Here is a 23,732-nt window from a genome sequence, read left to right on the forward strand (position 1 = left end):
GGATCTTTGTGTAACCTGGAGTGTGTGATTAATCTGCACACCTCTCTCCTAGCCATTCCAGATAACAGAGTTTTTTTAGAGTTGTTTTTATGCCTGAGAATAAGACTTTTATTTTCAATAGACAATATTCTCTCAAGTGGATTTGGATTACTGAAAGAAAAAAGGTAGTAGATACACATTTTTTTTTGCCATATTACACATTTTGCAGATAAGTTATACATAGTGTGGGTTTCAAAAATATTTTGATATGAAAGTCGTATAGCAAGGGATTTTTGGCTTTGCACCTTTCCCTAGAGCCTTTTACATGAAAAACTCTCTTCTTCTGAACCTTCATAAAAATGGTTATGTATACAGTTTTAAAATACTTATTATCAATAAGGTGCCTTTTCACATTTCAGGACTCTACTTCTTGGTTTATTGTAGGAAAGAAGCTATAAAGAACCTCAAAGTGTTCACAGTGGTTTTGGTTGGAAAACTTTCCAAGCTTTGGAGCCTGTTCATTGAAGTTTTAGGGTAGAGGCCAAAGGGATGTCTGGCACACAAGAAAACTCAAGTCTGAAGAGCAAAAAAAGTAGGAGAATATTAACCTTTGGTAGCTCCAGGACCACTCCTACCCATACCTGAAAAACCAAAACAGAACAAATACAAGAATGCAAAGAGAAATATAAAGACATTGGGGGAAGTGAGTGGCTAAGGGGAAAGCATATGTCTGAAAAGTTACTGCAGCAGCTAGGAAGAGAAACCCAAATTAAATTAAATAGGACTCTTAAATCCCCCTCCTTTTTCTTGTCTTCTGCTTTCTGAATCAAACCGTACCCAGCTCAGAGACCGTAATCTCCTCTAAGATTTCTGTAATCCATCCTGGAATATTATATGGGATTAATGCATAATCCCAATCCAATCCATTTCCCAGTTTGCGAAGGAAATCCAGTCCGGAGTTTATTTTGAGCAGCGCTTCCCTGTCACCGAATGCCACAGCTCTTCCGCGAGGATAACTGAGGACGGTATTGGGGAAAGAAGGAAAAGGTGGGGGGGAGCGGGGGAGCGGGAGGAGGTGAAAAGGGGCGGGGGGAGCGCTTTGCGCATGCGTGCCAGCGCCCATGCAAATCTGTACATCCAGAGAGCAAAGTGGGATGATCTGTCACTACACCTGCAGCACCACGCTCCGGGGACAGCTCCTGCTTGCAGCTTCCGGACTCAGGTAAAGAAAAAAAAAAAAAAAAATTCTGAGCGGGCACCGTGCATGCATTTCAATGCCAGATGTGCGTCGTAATCCATTCCCTGTAGAGGCAACCTACTGCTGCTGCTGCTAAGTGTCCTTTGGTGGCTGATTGCAGCTTCAGGGTTTAAGAAATCCCATCTTTCAGGAAGCCTGAGGGGAAGGAAGGAAGTACGGGCGAAATCATCAGATTGGCTTCCCAGATTTGGGAATCTGAAGCGGGCCCACATCTTCCGGCCAACTTCCATTGAACTTCCCAGCACTCGAAAGGTACCGAAATGGAGAGCAAAGGTATGTGGCTACCCCCTTCGGGGGACTTCCCATTGCATGTGCGTGTGGCCAAGGCAGTCCTCAGCTAGGGGACTGCAGTGTTTGGGGAGCGAGCATCATACTAGGTCGATAGGAGGAGATGCTATGTCCGTTGCAGCACCGGGGAAGTGTGGCAGGAAGGCGACTTTTTTTTAACTCCCACAGCTTAGAAGACAGTGTTTAATACTCCATCCGTTGCGTAGTGAAGTGTGATGAGTTGTTTTTATTTTTCCTTTCTGTGTGGGGAGGAGAGTCTTTAGATGGTGGGGAAAGAGAGATGTGTGGGTAAGGCAATTTCTTTTCTGTAGAATGGATGGGCTCAAATAAATACATTTCATTTGCTTTGCGATTGCTGACAGGCACGTTTCTATCTGCTATCCAACAATGCATTGCTATAAAAAATGTTTGGGTTTCTCCACCCCCACCCCATGAAGATGGTATTTCTGGGTGTGTATGACCACATCCTACTGCATTTTCAATATATATCAGCAGAGAAATTGGGTCTATTTGAAACAGTGTGCGTTAGAACTGACCTCTAAGAAGAACAGTGTATCGGAGTACTGCTCGGCTCTCAAGCATGATGCATTTACTAGTTCTGGACATGTATATATTAATATTCTCCTCCTAAGCAATTCTGTATAATGTACACAGACGAACTGGGAAATGAATTGTAAAAATGAACTTCTTCTGATGGCATAGTTAACACAAACAAAATGGCTATTAAAATTGTAACAGTGGATATCTTTTGGGTTTAGTAACTCCTTCTTTGTAGGTCTCTTCTTCTTCCTCCTCTTCCTCTTCCTTAAATGCTCCCCAGGTTGCCAGAGTCTTGAGTGATGTGGTCATATATCCAGTAGGAATATTGGATGTATTTAATTCTGGTGAAATCAGAAGAAATGATGTCAACTTTTATGAAACTATATTCATTACCCAGAACTCGAGAAGCTATATTTGAAACAAGGTTTTATTTTTAAACCAGAAATGTCAGTCATTGTGGTAATGTTCTCAGGATCAAGGAGTGGTGGTGGGTTACCTATTTTGGGCTGATTAATAAAATGGAGTATTGAATGATAACAAGCATATATTCAATAAGGTATTTTAAGCATTTAGTTAGTAAAGTATTTGAACCCAGGCAAGCGTTTTGGGTACGAAAAAACTGAATCGACATGGATTCAGACTAGCTGACAATTTTCAGTTTAAATAAATTACTCTTATGATTCCCTGATGGGCATTTTTATAACTAACAATGATGTACATATCTGAGAAAATCCACGTCTATAGATATACTCTATTGTAGAGTCCATTTTAAAATGAGAAACCAGTCTTAGCTTATAGAGGTCTGTGATATTCTAGTTGATTAAGTATTTCTGGAACATAAAATTAGTGACTGACAGAGAGAGTATCATTTTCCTATAAAACAAGATTTTTGGTTTTTTTTTTGTGCTTAGATGACACCTGCTATTTGGTTTTTTGACAAGGATTCTTGTAACAGTTTTGCCTCCAATTTATACACTAATTTCTGGTCCATCTTAAAGAGGGTGTATCTCTTAGCAATACATTTTTATTTCTATCCACCGCCCATAAAAGTTCCAGGTGGTTTATATCTCAGATTGATAGAAGTAGAGTTCTAGCCATTCTGACAGTCTTGGGAGTTTTGAAAGGAGAAAGAATCTGAGAAATACATTTGAGAAGAATTGGGCCAGAACTTCTATGCCTATCTAGATAACAGTGATACAGGCATGAATCACAGCACTGACCAAAACACAATGAAGAATTTTGCCCCAAGCCAGTATTGTGGTCGTTTTGCAGATGTACCGTAATTGCCTCAGGCAAAAGACACATGAAAGTCCTTATGCTTGTTAGTTCTTGGACTTCCTTTACAAAGCTGAATTAGTCCGGTAGTGATCACATTAAGAATACCTAAATTTTTAAACATTGGTTTCATTTTCTAAGTTGATGTAAATGACACAGCTAAAAGTTGTAGCTAACCTGAAATTTTTATTATAGAAGGAAAAATGAGTGTATCGAGAGGAGTATATCTGTACCCTACTGAAATTAGTGCATCTTTCATACTTTATGCTGTCATGTACAAACTTCTTTCCCCAACAGATTCAAATCTATTTTTAGGAAGACATTCTCAAATGTAAGTACATGTAACTATTTTTTTCTACTGGAAACTCTTTTAATATAGATTCAAAGAGTATAATGGCATGATTCAGTTGAGGGTTCAAGAGGTTCTCCATCCTAGGAAAAAAAAATCTAATGGCCCAATTAATCTTGAATCCTGTTGCCAGCGTTTGACAATGCTCACATTACCTCCAGCATTTGAAAATCTTTCTTAACACACTTATTCGACTTTCTCCAGCAAGTTGAACTTCAGTTATTTACAAATGAGATCAATTTTCCTTTGCTTCATTACTTATTGCTTTGCCTCACTTGCTGTCATCCAGGGTAAAGAAGAGGAAAATAAATCAATTGACCTAGCCATAATTCCCGATCTAAGTTCTGTGATCTTTATGCGCCAGGGTAATTAATATTGCCTCGAAGGTTTGGGTTGGTGCACAGTCTGAACAGCTTTGACAGAATCTGTGCCTTGCAGTGGTTCACAAGCTTTGCTCCACATTGGATTCGTCTAGCATACTTTTTGAACATCCTCATGCCGGGTTGTGCCCCGTACCAATTACATCAGAATGTTGGGTAGAAGAGAGAGAAAGTTTTTAAAGATCCCAGAAGCAGCAATGTTTGGGAACCACTGATGTATGCTCTTAATCAAAATGTAGTTTGAAAACTAGCTTTTTAGAACTGCAGTATCTTGATCTTTGGCCTATTGAATCAGAATCTGATTTTAAACAAAATCCCCAGGTAATATTTTTATGCATATTAACATTTGAGAAGCATTGATTTAGAGTGAGGAAACAGGCTCGTTCTATCTATCTATCTATCTATCTATCTATCTATCTATCTATCTATCTATCTATCATCTATCATTCTATCCATCCTTTCTCTCTTTCTCTCTCTCTCTACCCCCTTCCTCTTTATTTCTCCCTCCTGCTTACTGTATCACATCTTTCTTTGTCTAACTAGGTTCTCAACATCAAGCTGGCGTATTAGAAACACCTGTGGAGCTTTTAAAGCATAAATATGCTTAGGCCACATCTATAGACATTCTCGTTTAATTGGTTTTGGAGTGTGACCTGGGCATAGGTAATTTTTGAAAGCTCCCCAGTTGGTGCTAATGGGTAACTAGAGTTAACCACTGGTCTAGGCTCTTGCTACTTAAGGTGTGGTCCACAGACCACATTAACAGCTGCATTAAAACAGCGTTAACACCATTTGGGAACTTGTTAGAAATGCAGACTCTTAAGGCCCTGTTCTCGACTTGCTGAGTCAAATCTGCAGTTCAACAAGATCTTCTGGTTATTTACATACATAAGAAAGTTTAAGAAACATTGGTATAGATCTTAGGGAACTGGTTGTATGTGAGAATGACATCACTTGAGACACTTCAGCAGAGATTTGATATAATCCCACTAATCAATACTGAAGCTCCTGGATATGTAATCATATTATATGTCTTCTAGTTGCTTTAGGACAGAATAGAAATGAATGCAAAATAAATTGCTTGCCTCATGATTAGATCAGAGAACAGACTTTAAAATATCCTTTCTGCTCTGCTATAAGCCATTTACTTTCAACCCCTGATTATGTTTAAATGCTTATTTTCTCAGTAGATTTTGAGCTCCTGACAATGTCCTGATATTTAGCCATAATAGTATGATATTAGACTTCTTAATCAAGGTACATTTTAACAGAGCGAATATAGTTTTGCTCTTTTCCCATCGCCATCTGTCTCTGTTCAATTCTCTTGAGATTCATTTGATGTGGCCCTTGCTCTATAAAACCTTCCCTGACCTTCCAATAGCTAATTAATATTTTATTGACATACTTTATATGATCTAAGTACTTGTTTGTCCCTCACATATTGCATTTTTTTTTACAATTAGCATTGTAGTTTTTGTGCTTTTTATTTAAACAGATGTTTATTTGAGTACCTGCTGTGCTCCCAATGTGCTTAGCTCCGAGAATATAAAAGAAAACTAAGATGCAATCTCTCATTTTAGAAATCGCATATCTCCAGTAATAGATTAACCTTTTTGTGTGCGTAAGATTCCTGCAGCTACCCAGGTGCCTGCCTCAGAGAACACATTTTCATTTACCTATGTGAATGGATACTCTAGGGGTGCAGATTACATATGTTGAATTGAATAACGTCGCCTTAATTAGTTTATCATGTCATGTTTTTGCATCCAGGAGATTGTAAATTGGGACAGGCAAAATAAGTTTGTCGACCAGGAGGGCTACAGAAACATCAGTTTGATTCCAGAACATAGGAGGCAATAACCTGACCTGTTTTCTCTATAGAGAATTGCACATATGTGCCTGATGAAGATTCCACGCTGTTCTGGGTTTCTCACCACCCATGAGTCGAGCCACGGCGATGAGCTAATGTATTTAAGGCATAAAACAGTCATTTCTCTGAAACCAGAATGGTTCACCCTGTAGGAGAGAAAGGAAATGTCTATATAGTAACTCGTCTAGTGAAGGGGGAAGTGATTTCAAGAAAAGCTACTTTATAGTTAAAAATGAGAACTAAAACACTGAGGCCATTGTGGTGGGATAAGTAAAATACAATGCAGTAAAAATATAACGTAATAGAACAGGCATTGGACATAAGAGATCCTTGTTCTTATCCCAGCTCAAATGGCGTTAACACTATTACAGAAATTACTTTCCTTCTCTGAGGAAGGAAACTCTTTTAACATAGATTTGGATATGATTTTCTATCTCCCAACCCTTAAATATTTCCTTAAATATTACAGGACATTTCTTTTGTTTAACTCAATATAATTACTGAGTTGCCACGTTGTTTCAGGCACATTGTTAAATGCAGGGGCTAGAGATATAAATAGTGCATTGGTTGCCCTCAGGGAGCTTACAGTCTAGGGAGGCATGATCAGGCTCAAGAGCTGTGGATTTCTAACATTGTATGCTTTTTCTCCATTTATCTTTCAGAGTTCTAGTAGGTTCCCCAAGAGGCTAGAATATAAAATCATGTAGTAATTAATGACCACCACAGAGGCACTTAACATTCCACAGCGATAATGCCTGTGTTTTGTTTCCCTTTTGGGTTCTTTAAACAAAATTGTTGTGTGGGAGGACATTTGAACTGAAGCTAAGTAGCTACTCTAAAAGCTGTTCCAATTGACTAGCTACCTACCTAGTAACCTGTTCTCGGAGTCAGGTGGCCATTATGAGGCTTGTTAGCATTAATAATGAGTCTGGAGTGGACCCTCTAGTTATCTTCTGTCATTCTCTTATCCCTGTCCTTTTATGCCTTTAAGCTTCTGACCTACGGACCCTTTTAGGCATGGTGTGTTGTGCCGAAGTGATCACTAGTGGTATATTGGATTTGTTAATATTTGGTTTCCTGATTTGTCACATATAAACAGGCATAAATAACTTTCGTGAGACACTTTGTATTTTTTCAAAGGGCTTTTAATATATGTTATCTCCCTTAAAATTCTGTGATTAGACATTTTAACTTCATTTTATAGCTAATAAAACAGGCTCAGAAAGCCTAAGTGACTTCGGCAACTCATCTTATCTTTGTTTTTCTATAAAATAAGAATTATTATACCCACCTCAAACCTCATACTATGATATCACGATTATGAAATTAAACTCATACCAAGAAAGCATTTTGAATTCTTTAGAACCACAGCCTTTCATCATTATTAGCTGTGTTTGTCTTTTCACTAGACTGTGAGATCCTGGAGGAGAGAATTTGGTCCTCTGCCATCTTTGTAGTTTTAGCAGCGAGCGTACTGCGTAGACACTCAACAAATCATCTCCATTGACTTCCATAAAGGCTTTAATTTACCAAAAGGGATCTCCTTTGAGCTTATTTTATATTTTAGAGAGTAACTGCTGGAATACCTGTATTTGTCTCTATGTTGCAAGCTTTCGTATCAAGGCAGTTATATAACATCTTGGGGGTTTGGGGATGGAGGTACATTGGGTCAAGCATTATACCTTGGATGGGTTTAAAATATAGACTGTGTCAAATCTGTCCACCAACAGTGATTCTCAATCAGGGGTGCATGTCAGAATCACTGAGCGCCCTGTGGTGCATGGGACTCGGATGTTTAAGAAGCACCTCAGGTGATTAGGATGTGCAGTCTCAATTATGAGTCAATAGATAAGCTCCAGGGTGGTTACTCTAAAACCGTAACATGTGCCCGTGTCCCAAATCAGGGACACCAAGGAACTCGAAGTGCCTGTGCCTTGTTTTTTTATTATTTTTTTTATTATTATCCTATTTAGTGTTAAGAAAGTACACATATAGAAGAGAGACCTATTTACGGTGCTACAGGCTTGGGATAGAAAATAGACATGTAAAATAGATGGGGAGTGTCTGAGGCTAAGATGACACATTGTTTCCCCAACGTCTTCATCCTCATCTCCTTATTAGCATCCTTGCATGCAGAGCATGGTGGGATTTTTTCCAGGATCTATGTCTATAGTTCTAAATTTAGTTTGCTCCTCTCTCCAGTTACTTTTTGAAGCAGTCTCTGTCTCCTTGTCTTTGGGAATGTGGAACTCCCACCCAGGCAGACCATGCTATTTTGGGGCTGCGATGCAACTGATGGTACCATGGCAGAAGTCCCAAAGGGCACCTGTTGCCTCTCTACAGACCTTTTCTTTTTTCTTTAGCACACACTCCATCTTTTTACCTGAAACAAACCCTTCCGCCTGTGATTCAGAGAGGACAGATAATTGAAAGTGGGGCTTTAAACTCTGTGAAAGAAGTAAAGGGAAGCTGTTCTGCGGTTAGCTTTTTGTTTCTCTCTTTTTGTGGACTGGCCATCAGCCAGAGAAGCAACCCAAAGGGACTCGACTGCAGAAAAAATATCCAGAAGCTCTTAGAGGCCATTCAGAAGATAACGAAACACATCAAAGATTCCCCTAACCATCAGGCAGGATGAAGCAACAACGACAACCTGCCAAGTATCCCTCTCTTTCTATCCCATTCTTTCCTATACTTGTTTCCCATGTGAAACAATGAGCTTTTGCTCAGACCCTCAAATACTGCTAACATCAAACAGGTCAAGCAAAACCTAGCATGAGGCAAATTGGGAAAATTGCTTTTCAGCTTTTTGGAAACTGAAAATCTAGATATGTTTCTGATTTCAAGAAACAATATCAGGATGGTTTTGCCCTTCATCTCATTCACATACGAAATTGGGCTTAGAGACTCTACAGATAAGAGAAGTACACACGATTTACTGCATGATCATCCTGATTGTTATATCTGGAGAGTTTAAAATTAGACTCTTTAAGCAGTTTTCTCCAAAGGTTCTTCTTTCGTTTCAAAATATTTTCGACATTTCCAGCATGATCTAAAATTGAGATTGGTTCACTTCTTTCTCTTTTTTGGAATGGAAAGGAGAAATATTTGTTATGTGTCAAGAGAAAGGTTGCCATGTAAATGTCGCTTTATTTGCAAGCCTACACATAATTTAAAATGAGGTGATGATATGGGTACTTTTTACTTATGGACCTTTCATAAACATTGTATAAAAAGCCAACTGATAATGCAAATATAGCAAAGCCCTCAATAATATTGAGGTGAGGGAGAAAACCAAAGCAATTTTAAGACATAGTGATTGACTGATTTCACAAGCAGCATTTATTGAGTATCTACTATGTGTTAGATGCTCTAAGGCCAAGTTTTGTAAACTGGGGTTCTACATACTGGTGGCATTATGAGATTGTATACTAGGGGGAGCCACTGAGGCATAGAAAACATGGTGCCTGTGCTGATGAAATAAAACTAATATTAGACTAATATTTCCATAAGCTAGAAAACCTGGGTTCAGGTAGGCCCTCTAATCAATTGTGGATCCTGGGGAAAAATTTTCTTTCTTCTTCTCTCTGGAACTTAATGTCCTAAGCTTTTTTTTTTTTTTTTTAAAAAAAAAAACACTCTATTTGCCTATTGATTTCTACTTTCTTATTACAAAGAAACTGCCTTTTCAGCTCGTTTGTATTCTTCCTTTACTTGATCCGCTTTTGACTTGACATCTCCAGAAAATAAAACAGGGTGGTCATAATCACCACATTAATCTTTAAGAACCCAGTCAGTGTAGGTTTGAACTAGCTTTTTAATGCTATGAGTCGTGTGAATGAAGTTGTTGGGTCTGTAACTGGTTTGAGCAATTGCACTGGGTTGAACAGTTAATTTGGTTCCAAGTCAGAAAACACTAAGACTGGGGGGAAATTGCTCCTTGGCTGAACTTTGGAGATTGCATGACTGTGAACACAGTAGAAGCCCAAACATATCTGAACCGATGGCTTGCTCCAGTAGCCTCGTGGAGAAGACCCTGACTTGAGAGTCTAGAGATTTGGATTTGAATCCTGATTCCTGCTCCAAATCACTGTGTGAGTTTGAGTTGGTCAATTCTTTTCTCTGTCCTTGTTTCTTCACTTGGGACACAAGGGTGGATTAGAAGCAAGATGTTTTTCACCTCTAGGATGGCAAGAACCGGTATTTGTGAGGTTTTTATATAAGTACAGTGGATATGTTCTGTGTAATGATTTATGGTTGGAGACTTTGTATCTCCTATTTCTTTGGCTAACTCAGTGGCATGTTTGCTTAGCAGATTGTACATCATGATTTTGTAACTTTTTTTACCCTCACATGTGTCTTCTTTACAATTAAGATTAGTTTATTTATACATCACTTATATGCGAAGTTCATTTGGTGGATATGATTTTCTTCTCTCTCCCAAACCTCAGTGACATATCTCCCCTAAAAACAGAAAAGACAAACAGAATAATGTCAAGAGTCCAAATGCTGAGTGCTTTACTGACAGTATAGGAAGGAGTTTTGATTTTCTTTTAGTTCTCAATCATTAGTAATATATTATTCAAAAATAATTGCCTTCAGTACTTCATTGTCTTTAAACAATTTAAAAACCAATAACCATCTCTTTTGATGTTTGATTGGCTACTGATCATTTAGAAAGAAGAAGCATTTTTTTCTTTTTTTTTGGCTTCCAAATGAAAGTTTTCCAAAATCCAAAGCTTTCATGGTTAATAAGCTGAATTTCTTGATTGTGCAAATAATAAAATGTAGTGATGGGGTAAAGTATTTAACAGCCTTTAACATGTTTGTGAACATGAGTTGTAATCACAAATATGATGATAATTATATTGTGATATGGTGGTAATTATAAAAAAAGTGATGTGGATATATGTATTGATTACAATAATGTAAAATTTGTATGTCCATGGACAAAAAATAGATAATTATATGCAAAAAGTGGCAATATTTGGATAATGATGATTGGATTACGAGTGAATTGTTTTTCTTTTTCAAATCTTTTATCATTATTTTATTATAGTTTTTAAATAAAGCATAGTACAATAGGTATAAGGTTCAGTTATAAACTTTTAAACAAATCCATTTAAATTGAACTCAAGCAAATCTCTCATGCTTCATGGTTTCATGCTTTATTCATGTGAAACATGGAAAGGACATTTGAGGAGATAACTGAGTCTTTTGAAATAATGCTTATGTAGCATTTACTGTATACCAAACAATGTGTTTTACATATATTGACTCATTTAATCCTTATAGCGATCCAATGAGACAGGCACTGTTGTTATCCCTAGTTTAGGGAGTGGAAAACGCAGGTAGAGAGACATTAAGTAATTGGCTCAGATCACACAGCTAGTAAATGGCAGATCGGCACCAGAGTCTGTGAGCTTAGCCACTAATGAACATCTAAGGTATACTGTTTTCCAAATCTGACAAGTCAGTTAACCTTCCTTAGTTACTGAAAAATGAATCCAGCTGTGTACATTTACTTAAAATTTAATGTACATTTTATTAGCCTTTGGGATGCCTGATCTCTGCAGGCTCAGTGTCCCCCAAACCCTGGCCCAGTGAGAGCCAGCTATCAGGTGGGTTCCCACTAGCTATCAGGTGGGTTTCAGAAAGATCCCATGGCTCACCTGTGCCTTAGGTTGGCTTCCAACCCCAGGGGCTTAAGGAAAGTAAGCATGAAGTTGCAATTTCCTTTTCTCACCTCCCCTTGAATAGCGGTCAGTCCTGTCTGGGAAGCTTAGTTGTATGGTAGAAAGATTATAAAACTTGAAATCACATAAACAACTAGCAACTTGATAATACTTATGACTTGGGTAAGCTGTATCTTTGTGTCTTTGCATTCTCATTTGTACAATTGTGCTTTTAAGATTAATGGGACAAGTAAAGAGAATATACCAGGAGTGCCAACAATATGTGTACAAGTGGACACTTTCGTCAACGTTGCTCAAGCAGTAGTTCGCTGTAAACGTAAGTGTCTGGATGCCAGTGGTAACCACTTTGAGCACCTCTTGTCATTGCAGAAGTCAAACGTGACTTGTATTCATCTTCTGTTACGGGTCTATATTGAGTATTACAATTTTAATAATTTTTTCCTTTCTTAAAATGTGTGTATATTTTTTTGGCAACTTCTGTATATAAAGAACCAAACATAAAATCAATACTTGATAATAACACCTGCTGCTTTGGTGGTTATTATCTGACCCTTAGGCTTACTACTTCCTCATTCCTGCGTAGGGTTGGATTCTTGTCTTTAACTCCTTACCACGATGTTAGGCCCTTTGCGTTGAACCAGATGCAGGCTTTGGTATCCTTTGCACCACCACATGTGACAATCCGATGCATGGCGAGATTCCTACCTGATGCTGGAAGCGGCCGCCTTTTTTACTCTTACTATTATATTCCTTCTTGCCCCTATCATTTCCCCTCCTCCCTCCTTTGACACCAGCGGAGATTCATCTAGAACCGATTCCATTTCTTCACACTTTTCTTTGGACTGCTGACCCTTGCTTGCTCTCATTTGTTGGCTACATCATCTTTCCTGGTTCTAGTTCACTCATTTTTCTCTGTTGGAACCACCAGAATGCCACACAGCTGTGGTATATGGTTTAAAATGATAGTTTTTAAGACATACTGTTCGTCATACTATAAGAATTAGAGGAGTGACAATCAGTTGATTAATCCACTGATCTTTTTGATCAGAATTCTACTAATTTGTTCCCATTGTCTGGCCTAAAATGAAATCCAGTTTCCTGAGAAAAGAAAACTTGTCTGTTGTGGTAGGAGTGTTGACATTGTTGATTAGGTCCAGGAAACATTCTATTGTTTATGTCAGAACAGCGAGGACAACTTTCTGCCCAGTAAGCATCATAATAATCTGCGTGCTTGTTCAAACACAGAGTTTGGGGTTTCACTCCTATACTTTCTGATTCAGTGGGCCCCGAGAGTTTGCATTTCTAGCAAGTTTCCAGGGGGTGCTGATGCTACTAGTTAAGGATCATGCTTTGAGAACCATTGGTATAGACAACCTAGTCTAAGACTTGCTTGTACTTGGGTATTGGATCTAGAAATAAATGTGTATCTTGCTGATTATTGAGGAATGTTAGAATAAAGGGTCATGGGGTAGCATTCTTATGAGGGAACTCCACAGTTTAAAAGAGCGAACAATATCACATCTAGAAAATCACCCCAGCACTGCCCACAACCATACTGGTTAGTTAATTAATATGAAGATCCATGTTTGGATGTAACCATTTATCTATGTCATGCACATTGCTAGTCATTGGGACTAGACATGGAAAATGACAATTTCTGACCTCACGAAGACCTCACAGACTAGCTTTTGAAGACAGACACAAACAGAAGCCTAGGAAAAGCTGACAGCTGGCAATGCATGTGAAAATTTAGATGAAATTCTACATTTACGTTTGCTATCATATCTTCTGTGTGTGGATTGCTCTGGCTAGGTGTTATAGGCCAGGAATCAATGAATAAGACAAGGCTTATACTCTCTACTATCCCCAGATATAAAAATATAATCTATGAGGGGGATCAAATATATGGTGATGAAAGGAGAACTGACTCGGTGGTGAACACACAATGGGATTTATAGATGATGTAATACAGAATTGTACACCTGAAATCTATGTAATTTCACTAACAATTGTCACCCCAATAAATTAAAAAAAAAATATATATATACATAATCTGCGGGAATACAGAAAAAGGGAGTTGGCATTTGAACTTGGTCTTGCAGAAGGGATGGGACTGAAACATTGGAAAATAATTCCAGGCTAATGGCATAGTATAAGCAGAGGTAGAGAGTCATTCAATAATATACATGTAGCAACTAGGAAAAAATTAAGTGGCTAGTTATTTCATTCATCTAACAAGTATTTGTTATGCTGGACACTGTTATAAGTGCTGAGTATAATAGTGACAAGACAGCAGCCCTGCCCTCATGAAGCAGGTAGTGTCGGGGACAGGATAGAGTGAATGATAAATCACAGTTTTTCCCAAAAAGATTGGGAAAAACTGTGGAGGCCTGTTACAAATTATATGAGGTAGGTGATATATTAAATAATATAGTTGTCTTTTAAAACTTAGATTCCCAGGGCTTTTAGAGCACAGTTCTACTTGCACAGCTTCATATTTCCTAGCTTCTCCAGACAACGTGCACTGCACAAAGCAAGTATGCCTATAAGCACCCTGCCGTGGCCAGAGGAAATGCTGCGATCCCGTGTTTCTCTCTGTGACTTGCCGGCCTCTGCTGCTGACACACTTGCCTTGCTTAGTGGAACAGCGAGTTTCATTTCTGTTCACGTTTGGCTCTCCATCCCTCAACATTATTACGTTAAAACTTACAGGTTGATATTTTAAGGAAAAGGTCCAAAGAATCTTTCTGAAATGTATTAGGTGAAAAAATTGCTTATAAATTATTATCAAGTCTCAGAATTATGATGATAGGGCAAAACTGTATAAGTACGTTGTATTTTACAACTATGTTATGTGAAGTTCTTCAAACTCTCCTATCCTTAAGTATATAAAGACTCATGGAAGAAATATGGTTTGCTTCAACTTTACCATTATTCCTTCAATGGTATATTTTGACATTCTGGCTGCGTTTCTTTAGAGAAGACAGAAATTTAAAAGTACAGTTTCTGAATCTAATTCTGGTTTTGATTTTTGTCTGTCCACTTTCTAGCTGAAGACATTGGGCAAGATTCCTAATCTCCTTAACCCTAGATTTTCTCATTTATTATTATTATGGAAATAATAATGATATTTATTCATAGAGTTGTTTTGAGGATTAAATGAGATAATATATGGACGCATTTACCATACTACCTGGCATATATTAAGCACTCAATGAAATGTAGCTATTATTAAGTATCTCAAAACTACCTCATTATAAATCCTCTGGTACAAAATCATAGCCACAGGCTTTTGCTGAATCAGATGGATTGAGATTTGCTTAATTGTTTACGTGAACCCCAAGTATCATACTTCCAGTCTGAGCCTTTAGTTGTAACTCAACATAGAGCTGTAAAATATAGTAACCCTATAAAGACATTGCTTTGGATCAAAGTCTTAAAACTGTTCTAAGAAGACACTGACAAACTGGACAGCCATAAGCAACGGTTGAAATCCAGAATACCACATTGTACAGAGAAGGTCTCAGCCTGGCTGGTGAAAGATTTATGAACCAGATTTTTAAAAAATGAGGGTCAACAGATGATTTTCATCAAATAACCATAAGAAGCGGTTAGACAGATGGCAAGGGCAGCCTTATAGTTTCTCTGAGCAGCCTCTTTTGATCTTGACTGACCACTGAATCATGACTTGGTGAAGATGTGAGGGTGTCGGAGAACACACTGCAGTCTCCTGTGCTACTCATTCCTTCAGAAGCGTTGCTGGATCAAAAGAGGTATAAAGATGATTCCTCATGAATAAAATTTGAGATGATTTCTTCCTCTTCTTTTTCTTGTTTTTTAATGTTATTTTTATCACATAGAACGTTTATTATCAAAGATAGCAGTTCATGTCCCCTCCCTCAATATTGTTTCCTCCCAGAGACAATCACTTTCAACTCTGTTTGATATTTGCCTCTGTATTTTAAATAATATTCTCTTCTTACTGCCTCTCAATTTCTCAGCTCTATTTTTGATGTCCCACAATGGAAATGAAGTTTTTTTTATCTCTCTCTCTGATCATCACAGTCTTACCACAAGAGGCGTCCGTTCCATTCCACCATCTTCCCAGAGCTGTTATATTGCTATTTGGGTCAGGTCAGTATTTAGTAGTTACATTATTTTGACTAGGCACATACTTTTCATGATTACGCCAAGTTGAACTGTGATTATTCTTCGTTTTCTCTTAAGATTTTGTTTGGTCCTGTGGTTGACAGTTGTTTTTTGTTTGCTCATTTTCCTACATACTTTTCACTGTTTAGCTCTAAGTCTGCCAGTGGTCTGAGTCTAATCTCAAGATATTCAGATGGACAGATTTTTAAAATCAATTTCATCTTTAAGTAATCTCTCTCAGAACATCTGACTACCTTCTACATGCATGCCCTGTGCATTGGTTTGGACCTGGGATCTCTCTTTCCATCACCCTGGAAAATCTCTGCAGGTCTCTGCTCCGATATCTTGTTTTTCTGGACCCTCTGTATTCTTTCATAGTTCACTGCCTTATTTTGGTTGGGAAAAAAAGGATACATAGTAGTTAATTTTCTGGGCTTTTGCATATCTAATAGCATCTTCATTCTTTCCTTGTATTTGAAAAATAATTTGGGTAGGTATAGAGTTCTAGGTTAAAATAATTTTCCTTCAGAATTTAAATGGCACCACTATGATGTCTTCTCCCTTCTGGTTTTGTTGTTCTGGTCTGATGCTGCTCTGATTCTTTACTTTTTGAACATGCTTGACTGTTTCTTTTTGAAAACTTGAACGAACTATACATTTCCCCAGAATTCTGAAAAGGTATAAAGATTTGCGTTTTTGTGGTTTTAGTTTCACCCATTATGTTGGGTATTTAGTTGGCTTTTTTAATGTGGAAACTCATCTTCTTTGTATCTAGAACATTTTCCTGAAATTTTTTTCGTGATGATTTTTTATTCTGTTTCCTCTCCTTCTCCTTCATTCTCCTTCTCCTCTTCACTGTAATTTGGTTTGAACTTTTTGGAAATCTTGTTACTTAGATATTGATATCCTAAATTTATTTTTTTAATGTTTTTATTTTTCATATGTTTTATGTTCTATTTTTCTTCTCTTTTGCATTTTCCCTACTTCCTAAGTGGTAAGCTCAAATTTACCTTCTCGTCTTTCTGTTAGGTTTTGTTTTTTTATTTTTGATATCAGACTTTTGGTTTCCAAGATCCTTATTTGTTGGTTTTCTTTGAATGTCTGATTTTGTATTATGCTATCTTGTTTCACTGAGGCAATATTTTCTAACATTTTGCTGAAAATATTAATGAGATATTTTTTAAAGTTTTCATCTCTTTTAATAAGCTTCTTGTGGATTGTTTCGATTTCTATTTTTCATGTTAGAGACTTTCTGCAGATGTTTTTATAGGCCGTTATTTGTTCATATTTAAGAGAGGGTATGGGAACTATAAAGGTTACTAGAAGCTCTTTGTAGATGGCTGGGGTTTGTTAACAGGGATCTTAGTTTTAGGATGATGTTGGTGGGCTTTTCATTGTGGAGCTACTGATATCAGTATCCTTGGGTATTGCCTCTTATTATTTACAAGATTCCTCAAAGAAGGCTTTCTCCCCCCCGGATGGTAAAGACCTGGCTGCCAGGGTTCAATGGGTCTCAGCAATCATGAATGTTCTCTTAACCTCTCAGTTTTCAATGTGGTACTTACTCTACCCAAAGAACAGGGAGCTTCTGTTCTGCCCTCTACAAAGAGTAAATGTCCAATCTTTTACTAGATGCTCAATGTTTAGGAGAGGGTTTGAGATTAAAATGCCTTCTTGAAAACAAACTTCCCACTAATTTTCCATATTTTATCCCTTTCCCCTTCACTGTCTAAACTTTTGAAGATTCTGCAGTCTAAATTAGGTTGTGATTGACTTTCCCTGCTACTGACTTAGAATTCAGCTTTCTCTTGTCTGCTAAAACCTTTATATCTTTGTACCAGCTGGTTTTCCATTTCTAAAATTCCTTTCCCTTCATCTTTATAGATTTATCTCTCACACACACACACACACACACACACACACACACACACACACACACACACACCTTTATTGTACATTTAATGGTGTTTCAGGTACTAGGAATGAAAGTAAAAGCCTGTGTTCAATCTCCCCATCTTTACTTAGAAGTCTCTTTACTTTCAAAAGAGACTACATAATCTCGCAGAAAGTTTGTCTCAGCTGAGGTTCTGGCGATAGCATTTTGTGGAATTCTGAGCAGTGCCCTGTCTGGCTTCCTCTGTTTATCCAACATACTTCGGTTGTCAGTCATAAGGGTCATTAAAGTAGTCCTCCCATGAGAAAACACCCTGTAAACACCTTAAAAGAGTTACAAGATTAAGAGAACTATGAGGATCATGTACAGACAATTTTTTTAAGTTGCCTTGACACACTAATTCATTCATTTTCTCACTACCCAGCATCCATTGGACATTTACCCCGAGTTAATGCATTGCTGGGCATTGGCACAACACTGAATATGAGACAGTTCCTGATCTTATGAACCTTCCACACTAGCATGGAAGATAGATACCAGTGCTCAAGATGCAATATGCTAAGTGCCATAATGGAGATATTAATAAGTGCTAGAGGCTCTGAGGGGTGGGAGTGATTAAGTCTGCCTTCAAATTCAGGATTGAAAATGAGTCTCGGTTCTCACAATTCAAGCAATAATTTCCCAGTAAAATCCTCATACGAATTCATAACTGGAAAGTTACTAACTTCCTAGCACTGTAATAGAGTCTTTATGGTCAGAAGGGATTTTGGAAGTCATTTTTAGCTTCTTCATTTTACCTGGAAAAACTGAGGCTAGAGGAAAAAAGTAACTCAGTCCTGGTAAAGTCTGAACTGAAATTCAAGTTTCGTGATTCCCACAGTATTTTTTTCTATCCACTGAATCATATTGCACCTTACCCTAAAGCCCAGCTATCTATAAATATCATTAAAATTATTAAGCAGTAGGTTTGAGTCTCAGAGATCTGGAAGTACCAGTTTGGGAAACCTCTGAGGATTTCTTTAAAAAGAGTAATTCAAATGAAGGAGATATGCTTTGGATACAGGTACAGGACTCCAAACTCTTTCATGTAATGTCATAAAGACATAATGACTTGGAGTTCTCATTGCTTCTTTTGAAAGCAAGGCTGCAGGTCTGAAACTGGAAGAAAGGGCTTTTCTTTTTTTCTTTTTTTTGCACAGGTTAATATTGATTGAATTTAAACTCACCCAGCAAATTCAAGGCACAACTTCCCAAATGGAGCTTTGGCTCTGCCATTTTGCAATATAGTTTTTGGAGATTTTTCCATGTTTACATTCTCTTGAAAGCACACAACAGATGTACAAACATAGAATTTAAACATTTTGGAGAGGCGGAGGATGTTGTCTTCAGTGAACACTTTGGAATGTAATGTATTCTGTTGTATTTATGGTTTTATAACTTAACTATTTGCAAATAGTGTATTATGGGAAAGCGAAGAACTGTAAAAACATATTGTTCAACCATCAGTTCCTTATCAGTAATAAATACTAACAATAATTGTATTACTCATTAAAAATAAAAACCAAAAAAAAAAAAAAAAACCCATGGCAACCTGAAAGAGATCTCATCATATTTTCCCAAAGTCAATTAACTTTCTATATCCACAAATAATTAGACTGTAATTTTCTCCAAGTTTCTCTTGGTCCTTCTCTGCTGAGAAGTCTTGCCCTCTCTGGTCCTGCGAACCCCCTGCAGTGTTGATTTGTTTCCATACGACATGGTATGGTTCCTTGGGTACATGTCACAAAGGACGTAAGTGTCATGAAGGCAAAGACTGCGTCTTTCTTGTTTGCAATCCCAGTGGCATGTTAAATACACAATAGGAAGTGAATTGAGTGAATAAAAATACAAAGTCTTTGATATATAATATTTATTTATTTGATTTTCATAGCACTTTTCATTATGTCCTAGGTATAAAGTATCTAAAGACCTTTTACCCACACAGGTACAGATAAACGCAGCACATACGTGGCACACAACCTCTAATTCCCCTTCCTTCTTTTTTGAAACAGAACTCAGATCTCATCCCGAGCTCAGGTGTAGCTCTGTAAATGAGGGATCTTATTCGCTGTGACTTAACTTCCTGTTGCCCGTGGAAGAGAACTATTGATCTTCATCCCTGGGAAATCTAGTTAGGCATAAAAACGTCCTCCTTCACTTTGTTAGAAGCGATTTCTCTGCTGTTTCTAAATAGGAGAAATAAAAGAGTCTCTTCTTTGTTGTTCTCATCCTTGTGCAATGGGGAGTGACATGATTCTTCATTATTATCTGTGCATGTACCTTGTCACTAGTCTTCTGTTTCTCCTCCCTCTCATCCGAGCCTGGATGTCTCCCTGTCAGCTCCCGTGAAGACTGCTCTGAACACCTTCTCACATGCTAATGCTTGTCTTTAGTTACCTCCCTGACCTTAGTGACTCTGGGGTACAGACTGTACTTCTCAGGACCTTTTGTGGGTGTCAACAAAGAGACTTCTGTATTGGTTCAAAGGGGTGGCATATCTGGAGCCACAACAGACCTAACTTTAGTTCTTCAAGATACCTCAAGATTTCCACTTTCTAGGCGCTAGAGGTAGAGGTGTTTCAGTCTCCTCAGCTCGAAAGTGGGGCCTGAAATAAGTAGGCAAGGAAGGCCTTTCTCGTCCTCGATGTCTTAAGTCACTTTGCTGGACGTGCATTTTGGTGGCTGTCCTGTCCAGTTTCTCAATTCATTTATTACTGTTGCATGGGTTATTCATCTGGTTAGTGTTCAAGTTCTTTTGAAATCAACCTTTTTATACATAAACGCTTCACAAAGTTACTGGGGAGTATAGTGGAATAATCCTGTTTCTTTACCTGATTGTATCTTTGGAACACAGGTTGCTGTGAATTTACGTAGAGTGTTAGATTTGTAGTAAGAAAGTCTCGGTTCAAATTTAACTGACCTTGGACGTACCACTTTACGTTTCTAGGCCTTAGTTGATTGTAAAAGGAAGTAAATGTCCTGTCTCTGGGGTTTGGGGAAGGATTCAAAGAGAGGGAGTCTATGGAAAGTGCTTTGTAAACTGTACTATGATAAAGCAAGTTGGTGTTAATAGAGGTCTCACTATTCCCAGTTGTGCCTGCTTGGACGGTTAGTTCTGGATGGATAAATTGGAGAAGACAGGAAAGAAAGAAGCAGCAGTGGGCTGAAGTCAGGTGATCAGGAGTCCATTCTGGGGTGGTTCAGCACTCGGTCGCTGATTTGCTGTGACCTTGGCAAAGTCACTTTACCTCGTGCTTTTGCTGCGTCATCAGTAATATGAGGTGGGCTAAAGAAATGATGATCTAGAGACTTTTCATCCAGCTTAAAATAAAATCGAGGGTTTTCTGAGTCTAGGTGATAAAAGATTAATATTTATTTAAAGGTGTTATTAAGTTTAGGTTATTTAATCATAAGTGTTACCAATTATGAACACAAATAATAGATTTTAAATGCATAATTTTAAGGAATTATTTTAAGGAAAATGACAAAGTTTAATCTTTTAAGCACTGAAAAAGAACCAGTGGAATCGCCTATCTACTGAATTTTCCTGTTGTCTCTGGGAGAAATGTGAATGTTTAAAGAAGAGGCTAAGTATTAACAACAAATGAAATTCTGTATGAGAAATCATTTATGTCTATAACACCTAAAGCACATTTGGTTGTGATATATTTTCTAGTAACTTTACATTTGTTATTTTCCTTCATTCAACCAAAAGATTATTGAGTAGTTGTTAAAAAAATCTGACACTATGCTAAGCACTGTAGGTGCACAAGTAAGATAATTTATGTTAGAAGTGATGGTTGATTTAGTAAAGGAAAGAGCATGTATTAAAAATTATAAGAGAGGTGAAACAAAGTTCCAATAATATAGAATAAGGAGACATCAATTTTGTTGAGGAGAGGGAGGGAGGGTAGAAAATATAGCATCTTCAAAATGCTTTATAGATTATAATTGCTTTCCCATATACTATCCTATTTAAATACTACACGGACTCTGACAAGTATAGAACAGGATAATATCTTTTGGAAATCAGTTTGAAATCCCCATGAAACTGCCGAAATTTAAGCAATGTAGAGAAAATACCAATAAGACATATTATTATTTTAAAAAATTAAGGTGGGTACCTATAATTAGCTCTTCCAAATTTCTAAAAGTTTTGGCCAAAATGACTTGTCAGAACTATTTTTTATATTTGCACGTGAATATCATCCAATTAACCATTCCCTTTATGAATGAGAAGCTGTAAGAAACTCCCTAAGTTATATAATATATGAATTTAATTCCATTTTTATTTTAAGGTAAATTTATCTAATATTTATAGCACACTGGTTTGTGATCACAAAGCTAGAAGAGACCTTAGTTCAATTACCTAACTTTACAGGTAATGAATACAATATGCCCTTTACAATTTTTAAAATTTTCTTTTCACAAAAGAAGTGTCTTGCTCAAGTACAAAATCTGGATTATCATGGTGTCCTCGACCAGTTTCTTGGCCTCCATACCACAGCCCAGAGTCTGTTTAAACATGGGAGCAAGTAGACCTGCGTTTGATATGGGAGATGACTAAAATGATCTCAGTTTCTGTTTTGCTCTTCACAGTGTATTTTTTTCATGAATGCCTTTGAAAATAATTAATGCTGTATCCAAAGTTACTCAAACTGTGCAATGCTAATATTTCAAGGAAGCATGACTCTTCTGGTATCAAATGCTTTTAATAATGTATCTACTCAAATATGTTACGTGACTTCCACTCATAAAACGAGGAAATATGGTGCTGCGAAGTCATCGCTTCATCTCTGCCTCATTTTCAGTGAAAAGGCGTTTGAAAATAAAATATATCTTTTTTTATAAAGCTACAGGATGCTAGTTAGGTTTGTTTTATTGCAAAGTCAAATTTTAATTTTATTTTACGTGAACATGTTAAATCTAGTGAATCTTTTATTAAAAGAAATATAATTTTCTGGGTTTATGGATATGATCTATGGTTATATTCTGTATTATTTGGATATTTTTAAAACATTAGCCCCATTTTTGAACCCTGCAGTTTAGAAGTACCTAGTAAAAACAGAGAGTGCGCCCATATAAAGTGAGCATTTTAATGACAGGTTAAGGAATGGAAGTGGCTTAACCTGAAAATGAAAGAGCTCAGGGAATATGCTAATGACCACCTTCAGGCTTCTGATTTGACTTTCTGAGTACTGTAGTTTGCCCTTCCATCCAGAAAGAAGGGATTTTGCTTCTGTGTAAGTGGTGCTGGGGCATATCCTGTTTCCCCAAAAATAAGACCTAGTCAGACAGTCAGCTCTAATGTGTCTTTTGGAGCAAAAATTAATATAAGACCTGGTATTATATTATATTAATTATATTATATTATATTATATTATATTATATTATATTAATTATATTATATTATATTATATTATATTATATTATATTATATTATATTATATTATATTATATTATATTATATTATATTACATTTTATAAGACCCGGTCTTATAGTAAAATAGGACCACAACTTATATTAATTTTTGCTCTAAAAGACGCATTAGAGCTGATTGTCGAGCTAGATCTTGTTTTTGGAGAAACACGGTAGCAGGGATTCAGCAAGAGGATTCTAGCTGAATTTTAATTCATTTCTTAAGACAGTATTGATGACCATTGGTTATTAAGTTACTTTTTGTTGTGTCTATATAAAATGATTTCTCAAGTTATCTTTAAGTGCTGTTTTCCTTTGGGGGCAGAGAGATTCAAACAATTTCTTTTGCAATGAAAAGGATTAGGTGCCATGAAATAACTGACTCAAAAAAAAATGTGGGAATTGCCTCACCTCATCCTACAGAGAAGGAACTGGAAGCCAGGGAGAGTGGTGAAGGGAGAACTTACATGAAGGTCTATTGACTCTAAAGTCAGGAATTTTCCATCTTTCTGCACTACTTTTGAATACTTGACTTCGTGATCTGACACGCAGTGGATTTGATTGGTCATTACACAAAATTAAGGTAATGACTGGGATGG

General features: G+C 37.2%; 1 protein-coding gene across 1 annotated transcript in view; it reads left to right on the forward strand.

The window, feature by feature from the left end:
* The first annotated feature begins 1,076 nt into the window (after positions 1–1,076).
* FGF12 (fibroblast growth factor 12) overlaps positions 1,077–23,732 on the forward strand; it is a 526,765-nt gene continuing 504,109 nt past the window's right edge. The window contains exons 1-2 of the mRNA XM_081028818.1: positions 1,077–1,201; positions 1,368–1,510. Of these exons, the coding sequence (XP_080884944.1) occupies positions 1,498–1,510 (13 nt within the window). The 5' untranslated portion in view covers positions 1,077–1,201; positions 1,368–1,497. The remainder of the gene's footprint in view (positions 1,202–1,367; positions 1,511–23,732) is intronic.

The sequence above is a fragment of the Rhinolophus hipposideros genome (assembly GCF_964194185.1).
Source record: "Rhinolophus hipposideros genome assembly, chromosome: 2".
Lineage (NCBI taxonomy): Eukaryota > Metazoa > Chordata > Mammalia > Chiroptera > Rhinolophidae > Rhinolophus > Rhinolophus hipposideros.